This window comes from Epinephelus moara, chromosome 3, assembly GCF_006386435.1.
Source record: "Epinephelus moara isolate mb chromosome 3, YSFRI_EMoa_1.0, whole genome shotgun sequence".
In the NCBI taxonomy this organism is placed as follows: Eukaryota; Metazoa; Chordata; class Actinopteri; order Perciformes; family Serranidae; genus Epinephelus; species Epinephelus moara.
The window spans coordinates 11,189,952-11,209,907 of record NC_065508.1 but is presented as its reverse complement, the minus strand read 5'-3'; the positions used below and the strand labels follow the sequence as shown (position 1 = coordinate 11,209,907).

General features: G+C 40.9%; 3 protein-coding genes across 6 annotated transcripts in view; 2 read left to right on the top strand and 1 right to left on the bottom strand.

Moving 5' to 3' along the window:
* Positions 1-3,093, top strand: part of shroom1 (shroom family member 1) — a 34,427-nt gene extending 31,334 nt beyond the window's left edge. For all 4 annotated transcript variants that reach the window (XM_050040281.1, XM_050040278.1, XM_050040279.1 and 1 more), the window contains one exon: positions 473-3,093. In XM_050040281.1, the coding sequence (XP_049896238.1) occupies positions 473-727 (255 nt within the window). In that variant the 3' untranslated portion in view covers positions 728-3,093. The remainder of the gene's footprint in view (positions 1-472) is intronic.
* A 4,990-nt stretch (positions 3,094-8,083) lies between these two features.
* On the bottom strand, positions 8,084-11,491 carry LOC126387777 (ankyrin repeat domain-containing protein SOWAHA-like). Its single transcript, XM_050040435.1, has one exon. It carries the CDS (start codon positions 11,385-11,387, stop codon positions 9,963-9,965), a length of 1,425 nt encoding a protein of 474 aa, XP_049896392.1. The 5' UTR covers positions 11,388-11,491; the 3' UTR covers positions 8,084-9,962.
* Positions 11,492-13,477: 1,986 nt separating this feature from the next.
* Positions 13,478-19,956, top strand: part of septin8a (septin 8a) — a 39,779-nt gene continuing 33,300 nt past the window's right edge. The window contains exon 1 of the mRNA XM_050036790.1: positions 13,478-13,635. Within this exon, the coding sequence (XP_049892747.1) occupies positions 13,606-13,635 (30 nt within the window). The 5' untranslated portion in view covers positions 13,478-13,605. The remainder of the gene's footprint in view (positions 13,636-19,956) is intronic.

The following is a 19,956-nucleotide window of genomic DNA, read 5'->3' as shown; positions in this document are numbered from 1 at the left end:
CATTCCTACACGGTTCATACTACATTTTTGAAAAAAGCCTTAAATGAAAGCTGAGAGTCTGCACTTTAAGCAGGTATTCATTGTTTCATTTAAAACCCATTGTGGTGGTGTACAGAGCCAAAATGACGACAACTGTATCATTGTCCAAATATTTATGGACCTGACTGTATTACCTTTCAATTTAAACATGAAATATAACCTAAAATAAAACACTTGGAGTTAAAAAGTAAAGCTTTTGAACACAATTAATTTCAGATTTGTCCTCTCAAATTCTGTCTTTGTATGAGTATGCTTACAGCAGGATATTTACTTATGAATTTGATATTATGAGCATGGATCTGATGCTCTGCAAGACATTAATTTAAGATTTTAATAAAAGACTGAACATGTCTTTGTCCCCAGCAATATCATGACAGATAGAGAGATAAGCCAGTTATAATTCATGCTCTTTATTCTCTGTCTCTGCACCCAGCAATCTCTGGACAGTCGCCACCGTCTGCTGTGCAAACAGAGGGAAGACGCCAAAGATCTGAAGGATAACCTGGACCGGAGAGAGAACCTTGTCTCCACCTTCCTGTCGCGTCAGCTGTCCGCCGAGCAGCTGCAGGACTACCGACGCTTCGTCCAGACCAAGGCCTCGCTGCTAATCAGGCAGAAGGACCTGGAGGAGAAGCAGAGGCTGGGAGAGGAGCAGCTGGAGGTTCTTTCCAATAGCTTGAATCTGTGAAGGGAGGAGCGACAAAAGCACAGATTCCACTTGCATAGGAGGAGGATGACTTCCTCAAAGAGTCAAGTAGCGAGTTTTGGCCGTAGTGGACACACGAGACACGGATATCTCCGACACTTTGCACCCTGTTATGACTTTCTTTACTACAGGGCTCTCCTCATGTGAGATGAGCAATACAGACTGTTGAAACTGAAGCTCCTTGCCTTTCTGCCCAGAAAGCTCACCCAGTCTCCGCCCATTATCAGTCTGCACAATCTACAAAGTGCACCTAAAGACTTCCCCCCACGTATCGCCCGTTTCCGCTGACTTTGAACAGAAGACTGAGCAGTTTGTCCGTGTGCCTTGACGTCGGTGTTGCTGTGGAACGTTCTCCATTAGAGCTGCTGCGTGGAAACTTAGCATCCCGTTAGCAATTCAGCAACTGTCCTTCACTTTTTCAATACGACGGTAGCGCTACAGCCCTGTATCTGCACCTGTGGAAACCTATTATAAGCTTTAAGATTGTATTTCGGCCTGCGAGAAGGCTTCAGTAAAAAGAGCGTAGCCTGAGAGGGGGCGATGTACTGTATCATGTCAGTAAAATGTACAATAGATTTAGTAGATTTAATCTTTTTGTTTTTTTTGTAAATGTTCTTGTTTTTAAACATGTTTCAAATTAAGGCACTAAAAACCAAAAAGGGTGAATGAAAAAAGCACTTTGTAATGATACATAAATGCACATTTCTTCAAATCAGATTCAAGCAATTTCAAGCGAAAGCCTTACTCCCTCCGTTTAAACAATGTCTCTCTTGTTTGTGTTTTCGTTAATTTTAAATAGGAATGTCGAAATAATCTTTTTAAAAAGGTACACGAGCACACCCAGCAACAATAAGGATTGATGATTTCATGCTGGAACGGTTTCTCATAAGGAGGTGCTAAACCTTAAAGCAGATTATAAGTAAGCAACAATTATATCACTGAGTATTTTCTCCCAATGTCCCTTTGTTGCAGAAGTGACACGTGATACTTGAAATACTTTTTTTTTTTGTAAGAGGAAGGTCCACAATCTTCACTTCAGGTGTCTTAAACTAATTTTCTATTCTCTACCTCCGCAGCGTAGCCCCTTTTAGACATATGTAACCTTTATTTAAACTTACTCAGTAGTCTTAAGTTAAATTGCTGGTCTTTTTAGCCCTGAATGAAAACACACTCTTGAATCAAATGTCCTTCCCTTTAATTTTTAAAATGCATCTGTGTTCCTACATTAATATGTCATTAGTTTTATAGTAATATTAATTTCTTTTTACTGAATCTTCAACCAGATACATTGGAGAGTCGTTTAAGAGTGACGTGAGCTGTTGCTCTGCGTCAGAGTGTGTGTGTGTGTGTGTGCTTGAAATCATGAATTTCTTAATTTCATGTGCGTAGAGATTAGTTGTCGATCAGAATGACAGAACTCCTCTCAGTGTTTGCCGTTTAAGTTTTCAGCGAATCTCATGTGAAGTCATGAAGTGATCAAAATGTTATCGTCCCTCAGGATATTAAACCTGTCGGCTGTACTGAAAAACAGTGATCCAGTGTATGGGTTGAATGTTGTGTGTATGATATTTGTGTAATAATAACCACAATGAGGAAGAGCATCATTAGCAGCCGTTACCCTTTAAAGAAAACATTTACAAACCAACTCAAATTGTCAAAAAATCAAGTGGAAACTCTTTTACGTTGAAAGATATTTCAGGTTTTCTTTGCTAAATAGTTGGTCCACCCCTGCCACCACCCCTAAAACATTTCTCTGGAGATTTACAACCCCGTCCGCTTCAGTTTGCTAAACAAATGTGTGTTTGTTTTGGCCTTTGTGCTGACGCAGGGCTGAAGGGTTAGAAATACTCTCATGTTGTTCCCCACAGCCTGCTGGAATTCCTGAAGTATGCAACATTTTGAAGAAAGAAAAGACTGTGGGGGAAGAAAGTGAGGAAAACTGCTCCCACAGAGGAGGAGCAGCAGCACATGGACTCATTTTTAGCTCCTGCTATGTGTGCGCACTAACAATGACAGCTTCCTGAGTCATTTCTTGTTTCTGTCAAAGCAGTGTTTTGTCGAGGTCGCAAGAAAAACGGGCCTGTGTTTGAAGTAGGATTATATTTGTTTAGTTTGTTTCAAATGCGTGTGACATTGATATGAAGAGAATCTGTTATAACGCTGAGAAGGAAAGACATATTTCAGTGAGTCCCAGCTGGTGGGATGACAGCAGACATTTCTAAATCCACATCTTCTGCTCTTTTTCACACCTGTTTCCTGTTGAGAGTTTGAGTTGTTTTTTGTGCCTGTTTGGAGTTGTAAATTCCACAATGTTTGTAATATTGTGAATAAATTAAGCTCTCCCTCTCCTTTCTGTGCACTGCGTTTCTCCTTTTTCACTTACCAAAAATACGTTTGCAGACACATTAATCCAACCTGAGCAGAAACAAACTATTGGTTCAGAAGCATCAGATCCAGTGGAAGACATGCTATACATAGACGTACAAAGATAGGATACATGAAATATTTATGCTAAAAGCAATTTATGTTTTGCATTATTCAGTCTGTGAGAAGAGGTTGTATCCTGCCATATTATTTCTAATTACCATGTTAAATATCATTTGATGTCATATTGTGACTCTCCTCCTTTAAATGCCTCAAGTTTCCTTAGTAGTTGAGGCCTTCCCGGATTGGTGCTCCCTCTCAGAGCTCGTCTCTGCCCTCTGCAGTACCATCAACACACTGCTGCTGAGGGTTCAATTATTTACTGTCACTGACCTGGGAGCAAAAACACTGGCGCAACGAGCTTCCTCGCTGTCTGCTTTGCTTTACATTTTCTGTTCAAACACTATAAAAGCTTCATCCTCCATATTGGGGAAAAACAAACTATTATAACCAGGGATTAAATCTGTGGGAAGTGGGAAATTTTGTCATATAATTTAATTCTGCACGGCACCAAGACAGTCTCTTATCCAGTAGTTAATCAAACAAGATGTTACATGTTAGTAAGTGAGCGTTAGAGGTGCAGTAGGCAGATTTTGTTAGCATCAGACCAGGGCTGGCACAATATTAGATTTTCAGAACACGATTATTGGTGCCAAAAGATATCAGGATAATGATATGATCGCAAATTAATCGATAAAAAAAATTACATTTTAACATGCTATCAGTCAAAGTCATCTTTAGTTTTGTTTATTGTGTGTTTCATCTCTTTTTTGGTGAATAAATTACTCAAAATATGAGTGTTGGCATAAAGCAAAGCTATAAGACATAAACAAGTCAAATAATTATACTGACAGCAAACTGCACTTAATGGCTGGGTTAGTATTAACTTCTTTTTGTTGTTTAATGCATTTTAGAACAATGTAAATACTGCTGAGGTAAGGTGTATGTAAATAATATTATATTACATTAAATTTTAGCAACCATAAATGTCTTCATTTGGCTTTAAACGGCATCCTCGGCGACAGTTTTCTATAAAAGTTTATCTTATTCTGTGTTCTTATTTTGGGTATTTCAACTGTTTCTCTCTGGTGTCCGCTGCTTTTCTGCCACCAGTAGCCTATGCGTGCAACTGCTGTGACTTAACTGTGACGTCCACACAAAATTGGTCTATGGAAAGAGACGTAATGATTTAAAAAGGCATTGGATTGTTTAATTGATAACATTTTATGTATATTATTAACATTATATCAGTATTTATTTTTTAAATATCATGGTTATTGTCAATATTGTTATATTGCAACACACAGCTGTTTCCCTGTTTGGAGTCTTTATGTTAAGCTAAGCTAACTAGCTGCAGTAGTAGTACCAGGTAAAGACATTTAAAGGAATAGTTTGACTGTTTTGGAAATGTATGTATTCACTTCCTTGCCCTGAGTTAGATGAGAAGACCAGTGCCACTCTTATGCATTAAATATGAGGCTGTTGTCAGGCGGCAGTTAGCTTTTTAGCTAATCAGCTTAGCTCAGTTTAGCTTAGCTTAGCTTAGTATAAAGACTGGAAACAGGGGAAACAGCTAGCTCAGCTCTGTCCAAAGCTAACACCATCTGCCAGCACATCTAGAACTCTTATTAACATGTTATATCTTGTTTGTGTACTTTATTATAAAACCAACCTGCACATGTGGTTTTATGTGCAGTAACGTTACTATTTTTGAAGACTGTTGTCGACAAGCAACGTCTTGCAACGTTAGCGACAGGACTCCAGGAAGTCACTGTCAGCCAAGACATAGTTAGATACATAACCCTGTAACACTGTAACGTGTGTTTTTATGCTTTTTGTATTGATTAAACGAACAAAAATGTCTGTTAGTGAGCTTTTGAGTTTCCGGTTGGTGGCTTTTGTTAGCTTTGGACTAGGGCTGTCAAAATTGCTCAAAAATGACGTTTGAATATTCCTTCTAAAAATAACTCATAGGTTCGAACCATTCTAATTTTTTATTTTTTTTTGCGTTATGTCCACAAGAGGGTAAACTAATACAAGGAAACATACTTGTATATGTATTAATACAAGGAAACATAACTACTTGTAGGTATTTTTATTTCAACATAAACGTCTTTGAAAACATTTACATACATACACATTAAAACACATAAAACAATTATTTATAACATTACGTTATAAACGACCGCGGACCTCTCGCTCGCTGTATACTTGTCCCCCCTGGTCAAACCTTAATAAAACATCGAAAATAGTATATCAGAGATGAAAGACGCTTAATTGTCATTGAACTTTTAGCGTAGAAGTTCAGAGACAATGCAACTTTCTGTAAAACATGTCAAATCTGGCATGTCCTATGATGAAATCAGGAGACAGATAAATTGATACATATTCATATAAAATATAGATTTATTTTTTTTTTTACCAAAAATCACTGTTTAACAATAAAATCAGACTTAAAACAATATGTAAATATGAACATATTAACATTTTGCCTACATTTTACAAAATCCTGCTGAGTACAATAACCATAGCAGGGGACAGGCCAAAAACCTCACCCTCATCAGCATTAAAGTAATTTTAATTGTTTAAAATAATATTTAATTGACTTTAATTTGATGTGAAATTGAAAACAGAAGACAAAGTAATGTTATATTATCAAATTACATAATTGTTTGTTGTTGTAATAATTTTATGACTGATTATTTCTTGGGGATGCAAAAGGCACCGATTCCATAGAATGACCCATTTACCATACAGATATGAGAATGGGTTTCTCATTGAATGTCTCTGCAATAAAGCAAACTATGCAAACACTTCATTTGAGAAAAACATCACATGTAGGAGACTAAATGATGCGTTGAGGGGGATATACCCTCAGCAGTCTGTCTTCCTCCTCTCTTGTCTCTTTCACGCCTCTCTGCCCTTGTTTGTTCGGCCTAGCAGTGGAATGCCGTCCAGTTTGTTTGTCAGCGATAACACATGCTTATTAAAAGAGTGGACTGGGGAAAAAAAGGTTCCAAGTTGGCAAGTGGCGGATGAAACCCAGGAGGACGGTGAGAGACACCAGACAGCACTTAGTGTACTTTAGAAAGTGAAAAACACTTTTAATCAGATTCCCAGTGAAGGCGGCGGGGACATAAACGGCAACTCAGGGAATTCTCAACAAGTAGGATCTTTGTCAGACACTAATTGCATGGTAATTAGGTTTAGCGTTGTTACAAAAGCAGTGTAAGTGATGGAGCGTTTGGTGGTGTAGGCTGCAGACAGGCAGGAGGGAACAGGGTGGTGAGAATGCTGCGGCAGTAGTTTTGTCACACTGCTGCCGGGTAATGAGGAGCTTTGCTGCTGATAATCACTGTCTGTGTCTCCACTGTGAGGCAGGGGAACAGAAAATGCTGGATTAAACAAAGTGGTTTTTTGCATCATGCCACCAAGTGACTGTTAAATTGACTGTGATTTTCAGGTAGTTTTGGACATCATGATGACTCAGTGATTACTGCACCTGAACTCTGAACCCTCCGCCCGCAGGAATGTAAGCACACCTCCAGCCTCCTCCTCTCACCTCTGGCAGTCATTACACAGCTCAGTTATGAAGATTAACTAAGTTGTCTTCTTGAGCCAAAATACAGCTGGTTTTAAACCACCATGATTTACCACATCTTCATTACAGTAGATGTTTGTGTTGGAGCGTTGCACATACACACAAGGGATAATAATTCACACTCCTCATTATACTTCTCTACCATAGTAATTAAAACTAAAATTTGTGTACATGTCATGTGGAGCTTTCTTCTCCAGAATATGGCTGGCAGGCCTAATTTATGGTGTGTTAGTGTGTGCTAATTTTACTATGCAAATACAGAGACGACACATTGGATGTTGTCCAGTACTTGAGTAAGAGGAGAAGATGATTTAAATCAAATCCTACTTAACATCTGCAGAGGTAGAAAAAAATTATAGATCACTTGATTATCATTTAAAGGGACAGTTCGATGTTTTGTTAAATACCTTTATCTGCTTTCTTGCTGAGAGTTAGGTGAGAAGATACCACACCACTTCTCAGCTAACTCTCACCAAGAAAGCAAATTTACAAAAATGTCATGGCATTCCTTCAAACCTCAGTTTATCTGATACTACAGTACATATTATTGTGGTATTGAGAAATGTGTTTATTTTGCCAAAACAAGCATCTCTACTTTTAAAACTTAAAGAGAAACTTTGATATTTTTCATCCTGGACATGTCATGTCATGTCTTTGTGTTTAAAGCCCCGTTTTCACCAAACACTTTTGGTATGGTATCTTTGGAACCAAAAGTAACCCTTCAGACATGGTACCTAGACCCTCGGGCTGTTTAGTGTTTTCATCACAAACAGTAGGCCTACTCTTGAATGTGGGTGGGGTTGTTGTCACCCACTGCTCTGTCCAGCACTCACTATATTTCCTCATCACGGGTGACACAGAGGGAGGTCTGCACCTTGTTTATCATATAACAACAATCTGAGCCTGTCCTGGCAAAAACAAGCACTTTTAGTGGACGTAAATTGGCAGTGCGCAAAACAGTGCGCGGCTAGTTTTGCCACTGTCGGACACATCACTCTCCTTTAACACTGGACCAGTTTCAAAAATGTTTTTCACCATAAATCATGAAGATACAAAAACATCTGGAAATCGGGTCCAGGCTAAAAACAAAAAAAGCATCTTTACTTTTGGCATTTTTCAACTTGGACGCTACTTTGTCATGTTTTTGTGTCTAAAGTCCTGTTTACACCAAACACTTTCAGTATGGTATCTTTGGAACCAAAATAACCCTTCAGACATGGTACCTAGACTCTAGGGCCGTTAAGCATTTCAATCACAAACAGTACTCGTATTTCCTCATTACCAGTGACACAGAGGGAGGTCTGCTCCTCATTTATTGACCACAGAACGGGGTTGACGCATATAACAACAATCTGAGCCTGTCCTGGCAAAAACAAGCACTTTTTGTGGACATAAATTCACAGTGCACAAATGCCCCAATTGGTTACATTGCAGCTTGTTTTGCCACTGTCAGCCACATCACTCTCCTTTAATACTGGACCAATTTCAAAAATGGTTTTTTCACCATTAATCATGTAGACACAAAAACATCTGAAAATAGGGTCCAAGTTGAAAAGTTTCCCTTTAAGGTTAGCACTCGCACTTCCATATTCTCACACTTTCCTTTTATAGTGTCATATCAAATGACAGTATTTCTTCTTCCTGTACCTAAAGGATCTGAGTACTTTCTCTGCCACTCGGGGTCTTGTTCCTGACCTTGTGGTGGCCTTTCTGCTCACAGCAGCAGCAGCAGCGTAAAACATTTGCTTAATAAAACCCTGAGGCTCAGAGATGAAACATCGTCTTGACGTAAAGACAATGTAAGCTGCCGGGGAAGTGACATCACGAAAGAAACAGAGGGAGACTACTTGAGGCGGGGAGAAGAGAACGAGGCTGACCACAGGACGTGTACCATTTCTTCTCACTGCTTCTCCCTATTACCCATCACTCTTGTATCCCCCAAACAAGATGCAGCCACACTAGCCATCTTGACACATTCAAAACATTTCTTTTATTCTTCTCTTGTCAACCAGAACAAGGAATCATGACAGGCAGGAAACAAGGCAGCTTTAAAACACACTTTCAGCCACCCACATGCAAATACACACACTCATTCCCAGTTTGCTGCTCATGAAGCTGAATCACAGCTGTCTCAGCGAGATGAAAGATGGCTCTGAGCCACGTCTCACAGAAGTTTTGGCACATACAGGGACTATAACGATTTATGGAACACCTGCACACCTCTTACTGAATGACACACCCTTTACCTAATCTTGTAAAAGATAATCCAGTGAATTCAAATGTTTGTTTTCTTTAAGGGTTTTTCAGTGGGATGTTTGCTGCTCCTTAATGCTTCGCTGCGTTTAATAATTAATCTGTGATAAAGTGAAGCGATGAAAAGGCAAGTGCTCTAAATCCTCCTCAGAGGCACAAACATTTCTCCAATTTTTATTTATTAATTTGTTGTGTTGCTTCCAGAGGTTTGATTCACCCATAAGTAAGCACACCCTCGGTTTTTTGTCTGGGCGTGTTTGCCTCTGGAAATCAAGAGTGTGACCACTTTGTTACTCAGGTTTATCTCAGTTAGTCAGAGGTGAAAACACACAAGTCCAGTCTTCATATTTCTGCTACTTCAGAGACTTTTTTCTGGCATAGACTGATTTCCTGTTGGTGTTGATTCACTTTGATCAGAAATAGATTCAAAGAAGACATTTTTTAGAGAACAGACACTTAAAAATCAAGTTATGGATGTGTCCGTCTTGATTTTGAGAATTGGGAATTCATTATTAAACATAAAGTAAACATAATGTCTGTTATATTTTTAAGCTGTGTGAGTGTGAGTCCTCTTATTGTGAAGATGTTGCCTTCAAGAGACCGTAGACAGTGAGCAATGAGACGACTCACTGGACTCACTGGAACATTTTCTGAATCATGTTATGTTTACACACCTGCCTTAAGATACAACTCAGACAGATAACATCTCAAACCAACACTCTATGTCTCTAACTTGGAATCAATCAACCATGCTGATTAAAATATCCTTTTTTTGGTCATCAAATATCAAGAAAATATAAATAAAATGTAAAACAAGAGAGAAGTAATTGATTTTCTTTTAAGTGTTTTTGTCTTTGTTTAAGAGGGTCTGAAAATCAGAGGACTGTCAGTCACATTTATAGTGGTTGGCACACTATAAGACAAGAAAGAGTTCCGAGTTCACATAAAAACATCTGATAAAACTCTGTGTCTGCTGCTGTCTTCTCCCTCCTCGATGGGGCCATCGCTCAAGGAGTAAAATGCCGGCCTCTGCTTGTGCTTCTTCTTATGGCCCGTCACATGGGGCTGGAAGAGACGACTTATAGAATACAGGCCCTTGGAGAGATCCGGGACCAGGTCCGTCTCATCTTTCTCCTGCAGGGCCCTGTCCTGGGCCTCCTTGGCTTTAGGTTCACCCAGCATCTCTCTCACAGTCACAGAAGCGCCTTTGTGCAGATAGTGGTAGGCCCTCTTCCCACAGTTGTCCCTGATGCTTATATCGGCCCCGTGCTCCCCCACCAGCATGGCCATGATGTACTCCTGGTCGTGCAGGGCGGCAATGTGCAAAGGAGTGTATCCGCCGTGTGTTTTTGCATTAATGTCAATGTCAACCCCGGCCTTCTTGGATAGGTCGATAATCTTCACAAGCATTTCGCTGTTCCCACATTTGGCTGCCCAGTGCAGAGCGGTGAACCCTGACATGAAGTCCCTCTTCTCGGCCAGCTGGTTGTCTCTCAGCAGTAGGCCGTAAACTTGGCTCCAGTGGCCGGCTGCGCACTTCACCAGCCATTCATGCTCTGACTGCTCCAGGGGAACCAAGGAGGGGACTCCTGTTTCTTTGGGCCCCTCTGACGCCTTGGTGCTCTTCACTGACCTTCTCAGCTGGGGTGAGCTGATGCTGCCGCCTGTCTCCACTGCAGGGGGCCTTCTTTTGTTTCTAAAAGAGTCCAGTTTTGGGCTTTCAGGAGGGTCCACCTTCAGTTTGTGGATCTCAACCTTTGTGGTGGTGGGAGGCATCCTCAGAGGCAAGGCAAAGGGTTTGTTCTGGATGCTGGTGGGCTTATTTATGGCCCAGCTTCGTATGCAAGTATCTTCATTTGTGCCCTGATTTTTAATCTCAAAATTCAGTGTTCTTTTAACTCTAACATCCATGGATCTGCACCTTTGCAACGCCTGCTGAATGGGAGACATTTCATCAGTGGGATTTTCACCACATTCACTTGCCTGTTCTGGATCAGGTTCAGGAGCAGCTGATCTTTCCCCTCCTGCATTATCAGTCTCCTCAGTCTGCGCAGGTGGGCGCTGCTGCTCACCTGTCTGCGGGATCTCTTTATTTTCAGTGTTTTCCACACGGCTCTGCTCAGTCTGGGCACCCTCCAGTAAATGCTGATACATTTTCCTGACGACAACATACCGGACACCGTCGATTTCCTTGACGACGGCGAGCCTGTTGACAAAAGTCTTGAAGAGTTCCCTGTTCCGTTGCTTCTCTGCGGGATCGTCGCAGTCTATTAAACCTTTGAACTTCGCCACTAAGTCGGATTTCTTCAATTTGCCTCCCTCCGCTATCAGCGCACACAGGACGGATTCTTGCGTCAAAGCCATTATTAAAACTATAGTATATTAAAGCATCTACCTCCGAGAGCCGCGCTGTGTGTTGGTGCTGTTCCACCTTTGTTCTGCTGACAGTACAGTAAGCCTCACCTGGCTGCTCACTCCTCTCCTCTCCACCTGGAGGAGTCTTTTTCCGGGGAGAGGCGCAGACGTGGACACTATTTGAATAATATATGCATCCCTGCAGGCAAAGTGGCTGCCAGTTCAAAAACACGTTTCAACTGAAGAGTAATGATGAATCAAGTTTATGTTTTCTGTCACGATAAAAGTAAAGGCGTTGGTTGCCTATACTTGACAGTTTTTTGTAAAATAAATAAAAAAATAAATAATAATAATAATAATAATAACCCCAACTTCTTCCACCACTAATAATAAAAAATACTAATGATAAAAGAAATACACAACAATAGTAGGTTTATTTGTCCTGTCCTGTTACACTTACACACACACACACACACACACACACAACTAACAAAGGCATAATTTGTATTAAAATGTATGTAACTCAGATTAGATCATGGTCACAGTTTACACCATCTGAGCAGGACTTTTTTTAGAAATTAAATAACCATATTTAAGTAATATCAAACACACTTGTTAAAGGTCCAATGTCTAGGATTTAGTGACATCTAGTGGTGAGTTTGCGGAACTGAAACTTCTCCCATGTGCCAACCCAAAGAGGTTAAAGAAAGTTGTTTGCCCAGTTTATGAAAATGTTCATAATATTCACAGAGTGTATAATCACCTAAAAATAAGAATGAGCTATTTATATCTACATAGAGAGCAGGTCCTCTTTCATGGTTTCCACTATGTCAGCTCTACAAAACTGTAGCCTATTAAAACTTCTACCTCCAAGAGCTGACATAGTGGCAAACAAAGTGGCACGTCCCTTTCCCCAGCGACGCTTTCCAGTTCCCTCTGGGGGACCCCAAGGCATTCCCAGGCCAGATGAGATATGTAATCCCTCAAGCGTGTTTTGGGTCTACCCCGGGGCCTCCTTCCAGTGGGACGGTAGATAGTGGCCAGTAGATGCCACTAAATCCTACACACTGGACCCTCTAAGCCAATTATCACCAGGTTTTCTAATGTCTAAAACACTGCTATCACCCTTAAAATCCAGTATTGGTCAGGCCCTAAAAACATTAGTACACTCTAGCCTATGAATAAATGTTTAATGTAAATCTGATGCCTGCATAAAGCTGAGAAAAGTACCCTACATGTCACACAATACACACAAATTTTGAGACACTGGTTTTATTATTTGAGTTAATTAGACACAATATGGAAACAATTTAAGATGCCTTGCTCTGATTGGCTGAATCGCACTCCAAGTAAACTCAATCAGTGACCTCATTAATTCATTTAAATATTAATACCCAGTCTTGAAAATGGCACACACCCACACACACAGTTGGCTACACTGAGGTGATGATTATGTGTTTTATTATCTCCACCGCTGGCACAAATATTTGTGCTCTCCCCACCTTGTCGCTCCGAGCTGCTGCTCGCTCCTGTCCTGGCTTGTAGCGCGTGCAGCATGACATTCCTGGACTGAATGGGAGTTCCCGAGAAGTGGCCATATTGGAACGTATCTGTCCCGCCCAAAGATGTAACCTTAACGTCAAGATAGTTCACGTCCTACTTTAACGTACGTGTAAACGTTGACTCTTGCAAGGGCATGGAAACGTCTCAAGGCTGCTTTAAACTGCTCCATATTAATGATACATCTATATTTTGCGGCATTAACTCTTGGTAATTAGCAAAAATTGGAAGCTATTGTTTTAAACGCCACTATACGTTAAATCATGTATCCGCATTACTGCGCATGCGCGGAAAAGGAGCGTCAAACGAACTGCTGTTAGCTCCGTTTCCCGGTTTCTTTTCCTACTATCCCGTGCTACACAGTTAATATAAGTCAAAAAAAGCTAATTTACAATTCTTTCGACTCTAAGCAAAGGTCGAAACGAAGACACGAAACGGTTTTGCCAGACTGAGCGAAACAGAAGTGAGGTAGGAGGTAGTCATCTTGTCGCCTCGCTGGTAGCCTCCCTGCCCAGTTACCAGCTCTTCTCCGTCTTGTGTCCCTCTCTTCCTATCTCTGTCAGCTCGGCTCAGTAGTTTAGCAGCAGGCTAGTACGGAGAGACGAGGGCTGCTCCCTTTCGCCTCTGCTCAGTCTGCCCAGCACACCAACACCATACATTCCGCACCATGGCTGCCACGGACGTTGACGTATTTTCGGTGAGTAAAAGCCACGGGGCTTCTTGTTTTCTTCTTCCTTTCTCTCCACCGAAACATATTGCAAGTGCAGCCACTTGGTTGTGATTAGTAAAAGTGTGTTAGCCGCTGTGGAGCTAAGCCTCCCCCGCTTTTGAAGCCTGCAATGTGGGCTCAGCCGAGATGGTGGAAGTGATTTCTGTGATGGTGACTGAGGGGTTTCTTTCAGTTAAGACTAATTAGGATGACGCTGCCATTGTTGACTGTTTTAATGTCGTTTCTTGTAACGTTTATTGTCGTAATTTTGTGTCTACCCATGTAACGTGTACGCTGCTGCTGCTGATGTGCACAAATGGGTGTAGCAACGTTTAACTGTTTACAGTTGAGGTGATTGGAAGTGGCTGTAACACAAAACATTTAACGTTAGGAAGACTATTAAATCATATCACTGCTTTTGAATACAACCACATTGGCTAGCTAGCACATAGAAATACTCTCAAGTATGGCACAGTTGTTTTGCGCTTCTATGCCACTACAGACATGCTTGAAGGTGTATTGCAGCTCTGTTGTGCAAAAAGAATGTGGCATTGAGTTACTACATGTAAAAAGCAGTAGCCACACTGATGTGCCTCAGTCCTAACAATGTGTTGACATGTGGTTTCATTTTAACTTCCTCCTCAGGGGTGCAAAATTAAACTTGTGGCTCACTTTCTTGACATACAATGTGATATTTACACCAAAGGCCATGTCAGTTTCACCACACAGATACTAAAGAAGCTCTGGCTACATTGCTGATAGCCTGCATTTCTCTTTGCAGTATTAGGTTAGGCATACCATCAGTATCCCGCATTGTTTTCATAGTGACAAGCCCTGTTGTCAGTCAGGTGGAACCCTGTGGGTACAGTATGGTGATGCAACACAGGCTGAAGAAGATAGCAATGCGCTCTCAAGCATTTCAAGAATTCACGCAGTCCTACAACAAAGCATTTGGGAAACCAGTATTACAGTGACGAGGCAAATGCACAGGAGGGGATTTAAGTAGGGTGATTAACTTTTTGGCAGATGCTTGAAGAGATCCTTTCGGTGTTGAATTGGACAGTAAGCAGCATTGAGTTTCAGGGATAAAGAGATTAAGAACACACTCCCGGGGCCACTCCTACCACTTCTTGGTGCAACACATGTCTGCAAAGGAAGGAAAGGATCCAAAAAGAAGGTGCATAGGATACTGCACACTTGGCATTCCTTAAATTAGGATAGTGTCCAAGAGGGGGGTGCAGGTTGCAGAAGATATTGCAGAATTGCGATCTCTAAAATGTCTCTTTTGGAATACAAATTTTGAGAATTGATTAATGAGAGAAATGCTGATTTTGCAGTGAAACAAGCCGGTGGAACAACAGTGTGTTAGCAGCAGCACAGTTGCCTGACTGTCTGTTTGACTTCCTGTCTAACTTTCTGAACTAAGTGAGACCATATTGAACAAACTGACACGCTTGCCGGGCAGTTTGTGTAAAGGGCACGCTGTTAATTATGTGCAGTTATTGATAGGGATGTGAGGTTGGTTGCATTGTTTGCCCACGTCAATTCCATCCAGTGGACTTCGTAGCTTTGGGATAACTTTCTAGGCCAGAGAGCCACATGAGGCGATCAATGGAGCCAACTACCCATCTATTGTTTTCACTCATTGATTGCATGAGAGTGTGTAGCATATAGAAAAGGATGCTGTTCACTTAAATGGTTATGTAATGAAATGCCCTACAACATATTAAGCGTGTACAGTGGTTGCTTACTGACCCTGAAGAGTATTGTCTCTCCCATGAGGCTTGCATGCATAAAATGAAATTAGCTTCATAAAGTGCTTAAAGGCAAGAGACAAGGAATGAGGAATTATGGGGCAAGGTGCTTGCACTTTAAAACTGCAGCTTCACTTGTTTGCTCAGAGAGCGATGTTAACTTCTGAATACTTTGCTTTATTCAATGCAAATTTGTTCATTTTAAACACATTCCAGTGCTTAAAACACACCTCCTTCAAATCTCAGCCAGTGCCTTTTCCATGTTGTTCGGTTGCTCATGACAGACTGCAGGTCAAGTAAACTGTCTGTTGTGTGTCGGCAGTGATGTAGGCTGTATATAGAACGTACAGGCCAGAACTGCCTTGAGGCGAGCCTGTCAAATCCGATGTTTTAGATGAATCATGACAGCCGAGCTGCGGCCTCTGTAGTGACGATGATGAGTCAATATCCATCTATAGAATAGGTCAGTATTTGTCAAAGACCTGTTGGAGCCTAAATTGTGATGCTCTAACACTGAAATGACTTTCAACATAGTGTTGGCAAAAGCTAAATGAAAATTTTAAGGCTGTAATGTTTGTTTTGATTTGGATTTACCACTAGTATTCTTTCTGTTTGAACAAAGGAGGCAAAGTTCACGATAATATGTCGTCCACATTGAACAGCTGTTGTAGGGATGGCCTGGAAGATGGAGGATGTTCCATAACCTTGCAAGTTTAATAATTGCAGCACCCGGTGAATCCATCAGCAGTCATGTTTCTTGTTGAAAGGCTCTGCAGCGCAAAGTGCCCTAATTGTGATGTTTATGTGCTTCACATGGGATATGGATGTGTTTTTTTATCAGTGCAAACCGTAAAAAGCTGCATGGAGTCCCATTTTTACCAGCTGCAATGATATGGCAAGGGCTGGCATTGTTTTCAACTCATGAATCTGTGTGTGTGTGGCAAATTGATGGCAAAATGTGGTCCAGCTAACACATAGTTGCAGAAACTACCACAGAGGCAGTTTTGAGTATTTTCCCAGGTGTTTATATGTCTGTCCCGACATATTTGGCAAAGAGATAGTTTCACAAAGCAGGTGTTTAGATCAAAAAGAGTGTTGAGTTCAAAGATTGGTGTGGTCTGAGCAAGGGGGTCAGAAGTAGGGAACTTCATGCTCCTGGTGACATTAGTTTCACGTCGCAGATTGCTGTTGCAAGATGGTTTCTAGCTTTGATTCTGATTTGGATTCTGAGCCATGCAACTTGCAGGAAGCATGTGAATGCTGACTTGGCTGAGATGGCTCTAGCAGTGCAGTCAACATCCCAAAACAGAGAGTAAATAAAAGGGACAGTCATTAATCCTAAAGGTTGTACTCTATATGCAAAATTCAGTTGGTTGTGATGTCTCTACACGTTGATTAGAAAAGCCAGGAAATGAGCCAAGTCGGAACAATGCAAGACATCTCTCCTGTTATTTCCTCTGATTAAACAGTCCTATCGAAATAAAATGAAAGCTTGATTTACTGATCAAAATATTATGTTGTTTAATTGCTCGAGTCATAGGCTACATGTCTTCAGCATTCAGTAACATGCATAACTAACTCGTCCAGGTCTTGAATACTTAGCACGTGTGAAAGCTTTTACATGCCTGAGAGAGAGTTTTACCTCTAATCCATAAAGAAATGTCAGAGTTTGGCTCGAGGCTAATCACATAACTGAGAGAGCTATAAAAAAGATTTTGTTAGGACACTTGCAGCATTCAGGGATAGTGAGGAAACTGTGTATTTTTTTAAAGTCCTATAAAGATGAGTGAGCTGTACATCTGTCTCATAAAATGGTTCCTGTCTCCTCTCCTGTCTGTCGCGCTCATTTTTTTTCTTTCCTGTTGGGCATAGATGAGTGATGAGGCTGAGCAGATATGTGGTCATACAATTGTTGTGCATGACTGTGAGCCTAGAGAGACAGAGAGAGAGAGAGAGTGTGAGGGCATTTGATAATAAATGGATGAAAACTTGTTTTTTATCTTTGTGCTTGTGAATCTCTGATGGCACACGGGCAAATCTCAACCGTCAACATTTTTATCATTGCAACATCACCGCTAGCACAAGTAGTGGCAGGAGGACGGCTATTGCGGCACACAAGAACAAAATCTGTAGGTGTGGGTTAGAGCTGTCAATATTGTAAAATAAAAGTATATTTCTTGTTGGATGTTGGATGAGATGTAAAATTCATAATGACCGTTAATACAAAGACCTCTTGCAGAAGTATGATGTCGCAGTCCACTCATGATTACAATTCAAAAGACATGTGGCACATTCATAAGTCTACATGACTGTGTTTGGACAGGAAGTATCAGCCACCACCCCACCTCAACCATAGAGAACTAAATGTGCGTGTGGGTTTGTTATTGAGGTTATCATGTGGTCTCCTCCCCTCACGGATGCTTAGTTGAATTAGGCCCATAGTGTCTCTAGAAGCCCTTAACCCGATATATTTCTCTTGACAGGAAGTAAAGCTTTGTTTTTTTCAGTGAGTACACTTTTAACAATTATACTAAGGCACAGCAGTCCTTCAGAAATTAAAAGTATTTGTTGTAGTAAGGTATTTTTTAGCAAAATGGATGTCAGTAGTTCCATATTAAGTTTGCTTGGTGACCAGTTTAAGTACAGATTATACTGTCAAGTCAAGGATACAAAGGCAAGTCAGTGCCTTTAGTGTCACTATAGCATTTATAGTAATAATAAAGATAACAATTATATTTATATAGCACTCATCAAAATCAGTGTTTACTAAGAGCTTTAAAAAGGACAGGTATAATGCCTAAAATACTACAAGCAGCAGTGCAGTGTGGCCCGTTGCCAGCTTCCATGCAATGTCTATGGAAAGCTGCAGTGGCTGCTCCAAGTTCAGTGAGCTGTGGACTGATTTTGTAGTCAAGTGTGGCCAAACTAAATGTTAGTGATAGTTTAACTTTTGGTGGTGAATTGTGGCCTGAGATTGCCCACAGCCAGTCCATAAACAGAGTCCTGTGACAAGTAGGGCTGCAACGATTAGTCGACTAATCGATGACTAATTTACTATTAAAATAATCGGTGACTATTTTAGTCGTCGACTAATGGGTTTGAGTCATTTTTCATAGAAAAGTACTATAAAAGTACGAGGGATGCACTGAAATGAAAATTTGTGGCTGAAGCCAAAGCCGAATAATATTAAACGCTTGGCCGAATACCAAGTACCGAATGCCGTTTTTTATTAGTTTTCATTAGTTTTTGCAGATGAACCCCCTCCAGATTAGTGTTGTCACGGTACCAAAATTGGGACCCACGGTACGATACCAGTGAAAGTATCATGGTTCTGAGTAGTATCAGGACACCACAGCGAAAATGAGGCAGATGTGCCTTTTGTCATTTATAAAAAGATAAATCACTTTTCTATAATACATCAATGATATTTCAATGGAATAAATTACTTATTGACTTATTCTTACTTCAAAAACAGCATCAATGAGTGATGAACATAGGGGGGATCAAAATAAAATAAATAAATAAAATAAAATAAAAATCAAGCAAAAATCAACCAGCCACCCTCCTCCCCTGACAAGTAAAGAACAGTCCCTTCATAAGTAAAGAACAGTCCCTAAAGTGCGGTGAGGTTTGTGGGCCGTTACCTGCCACTGAAAGACTAAAAGAGAGAAATGTGAACGGCTCGTTTCTCCTCTGATACGCCACATACTGTGTGCCGCCATGGCTCGGCTGTTCAGGTATTTTTGGGCAGTCATGACGACAAGTTATTCACCTGGAGCCGGACTTCTCTGTCGCCGGTAAGCCGTTATCATACGCCACCGTATTTGACAGGAATACGTATTCCTGTCCGTGTCTGTGACCCCCGTTCAACCCACAACCGGTGGGATTCGCCGTTTCGTTTCTGCTGCTGGTTGAAATCTGTACTCACACAGCATGCTGAATGATTTATTTTGCCCGAACAAAACTATTTTTAGTCGCAAATGCGAGTGCGGTGACGGACGGAGTAAAATATCGCCACACTGCCGACATTTTACTCTGTCCGTCACCGCACGCTGTTTGATTGCATTATCAAAACACGCCGCTATTATTCGGCCTTGCTTTTCACTTATTCCACTGAATACCGAATGTATGTTTTTTTGCAATATTCTGAATATATTCGGTTCGGTTACCGAATATTCGGTACATCCCTAAAAAGTACCCCAAAATACTCTTATGGCAGCTTCTTGAGTTCAAATATTGGCAGCTTTACACACTCTCTCATGACAGTGAACTAAAACCCTTTGGTGTGAGTACGAAACAAGACATTAGATGACATAATTTTGGGGTTTGGGAGAGACAGACCGACATTTTTCAACATTTTAACACATTTTTCGATAAAATGATTAGTCGACCAATCGAAGAAATAATCGACAGATTAGTTGACAATGAAAATAATCGTTAGTTGCAGCCCTAGTGACATGTTGACCTACGTTGCAAAGAATTTCTTGGCACCTGAAATGCATGAACACGCATCCTGGCTGCAGAAATAATGTAATGATGGCAGTGAGCTGTACTT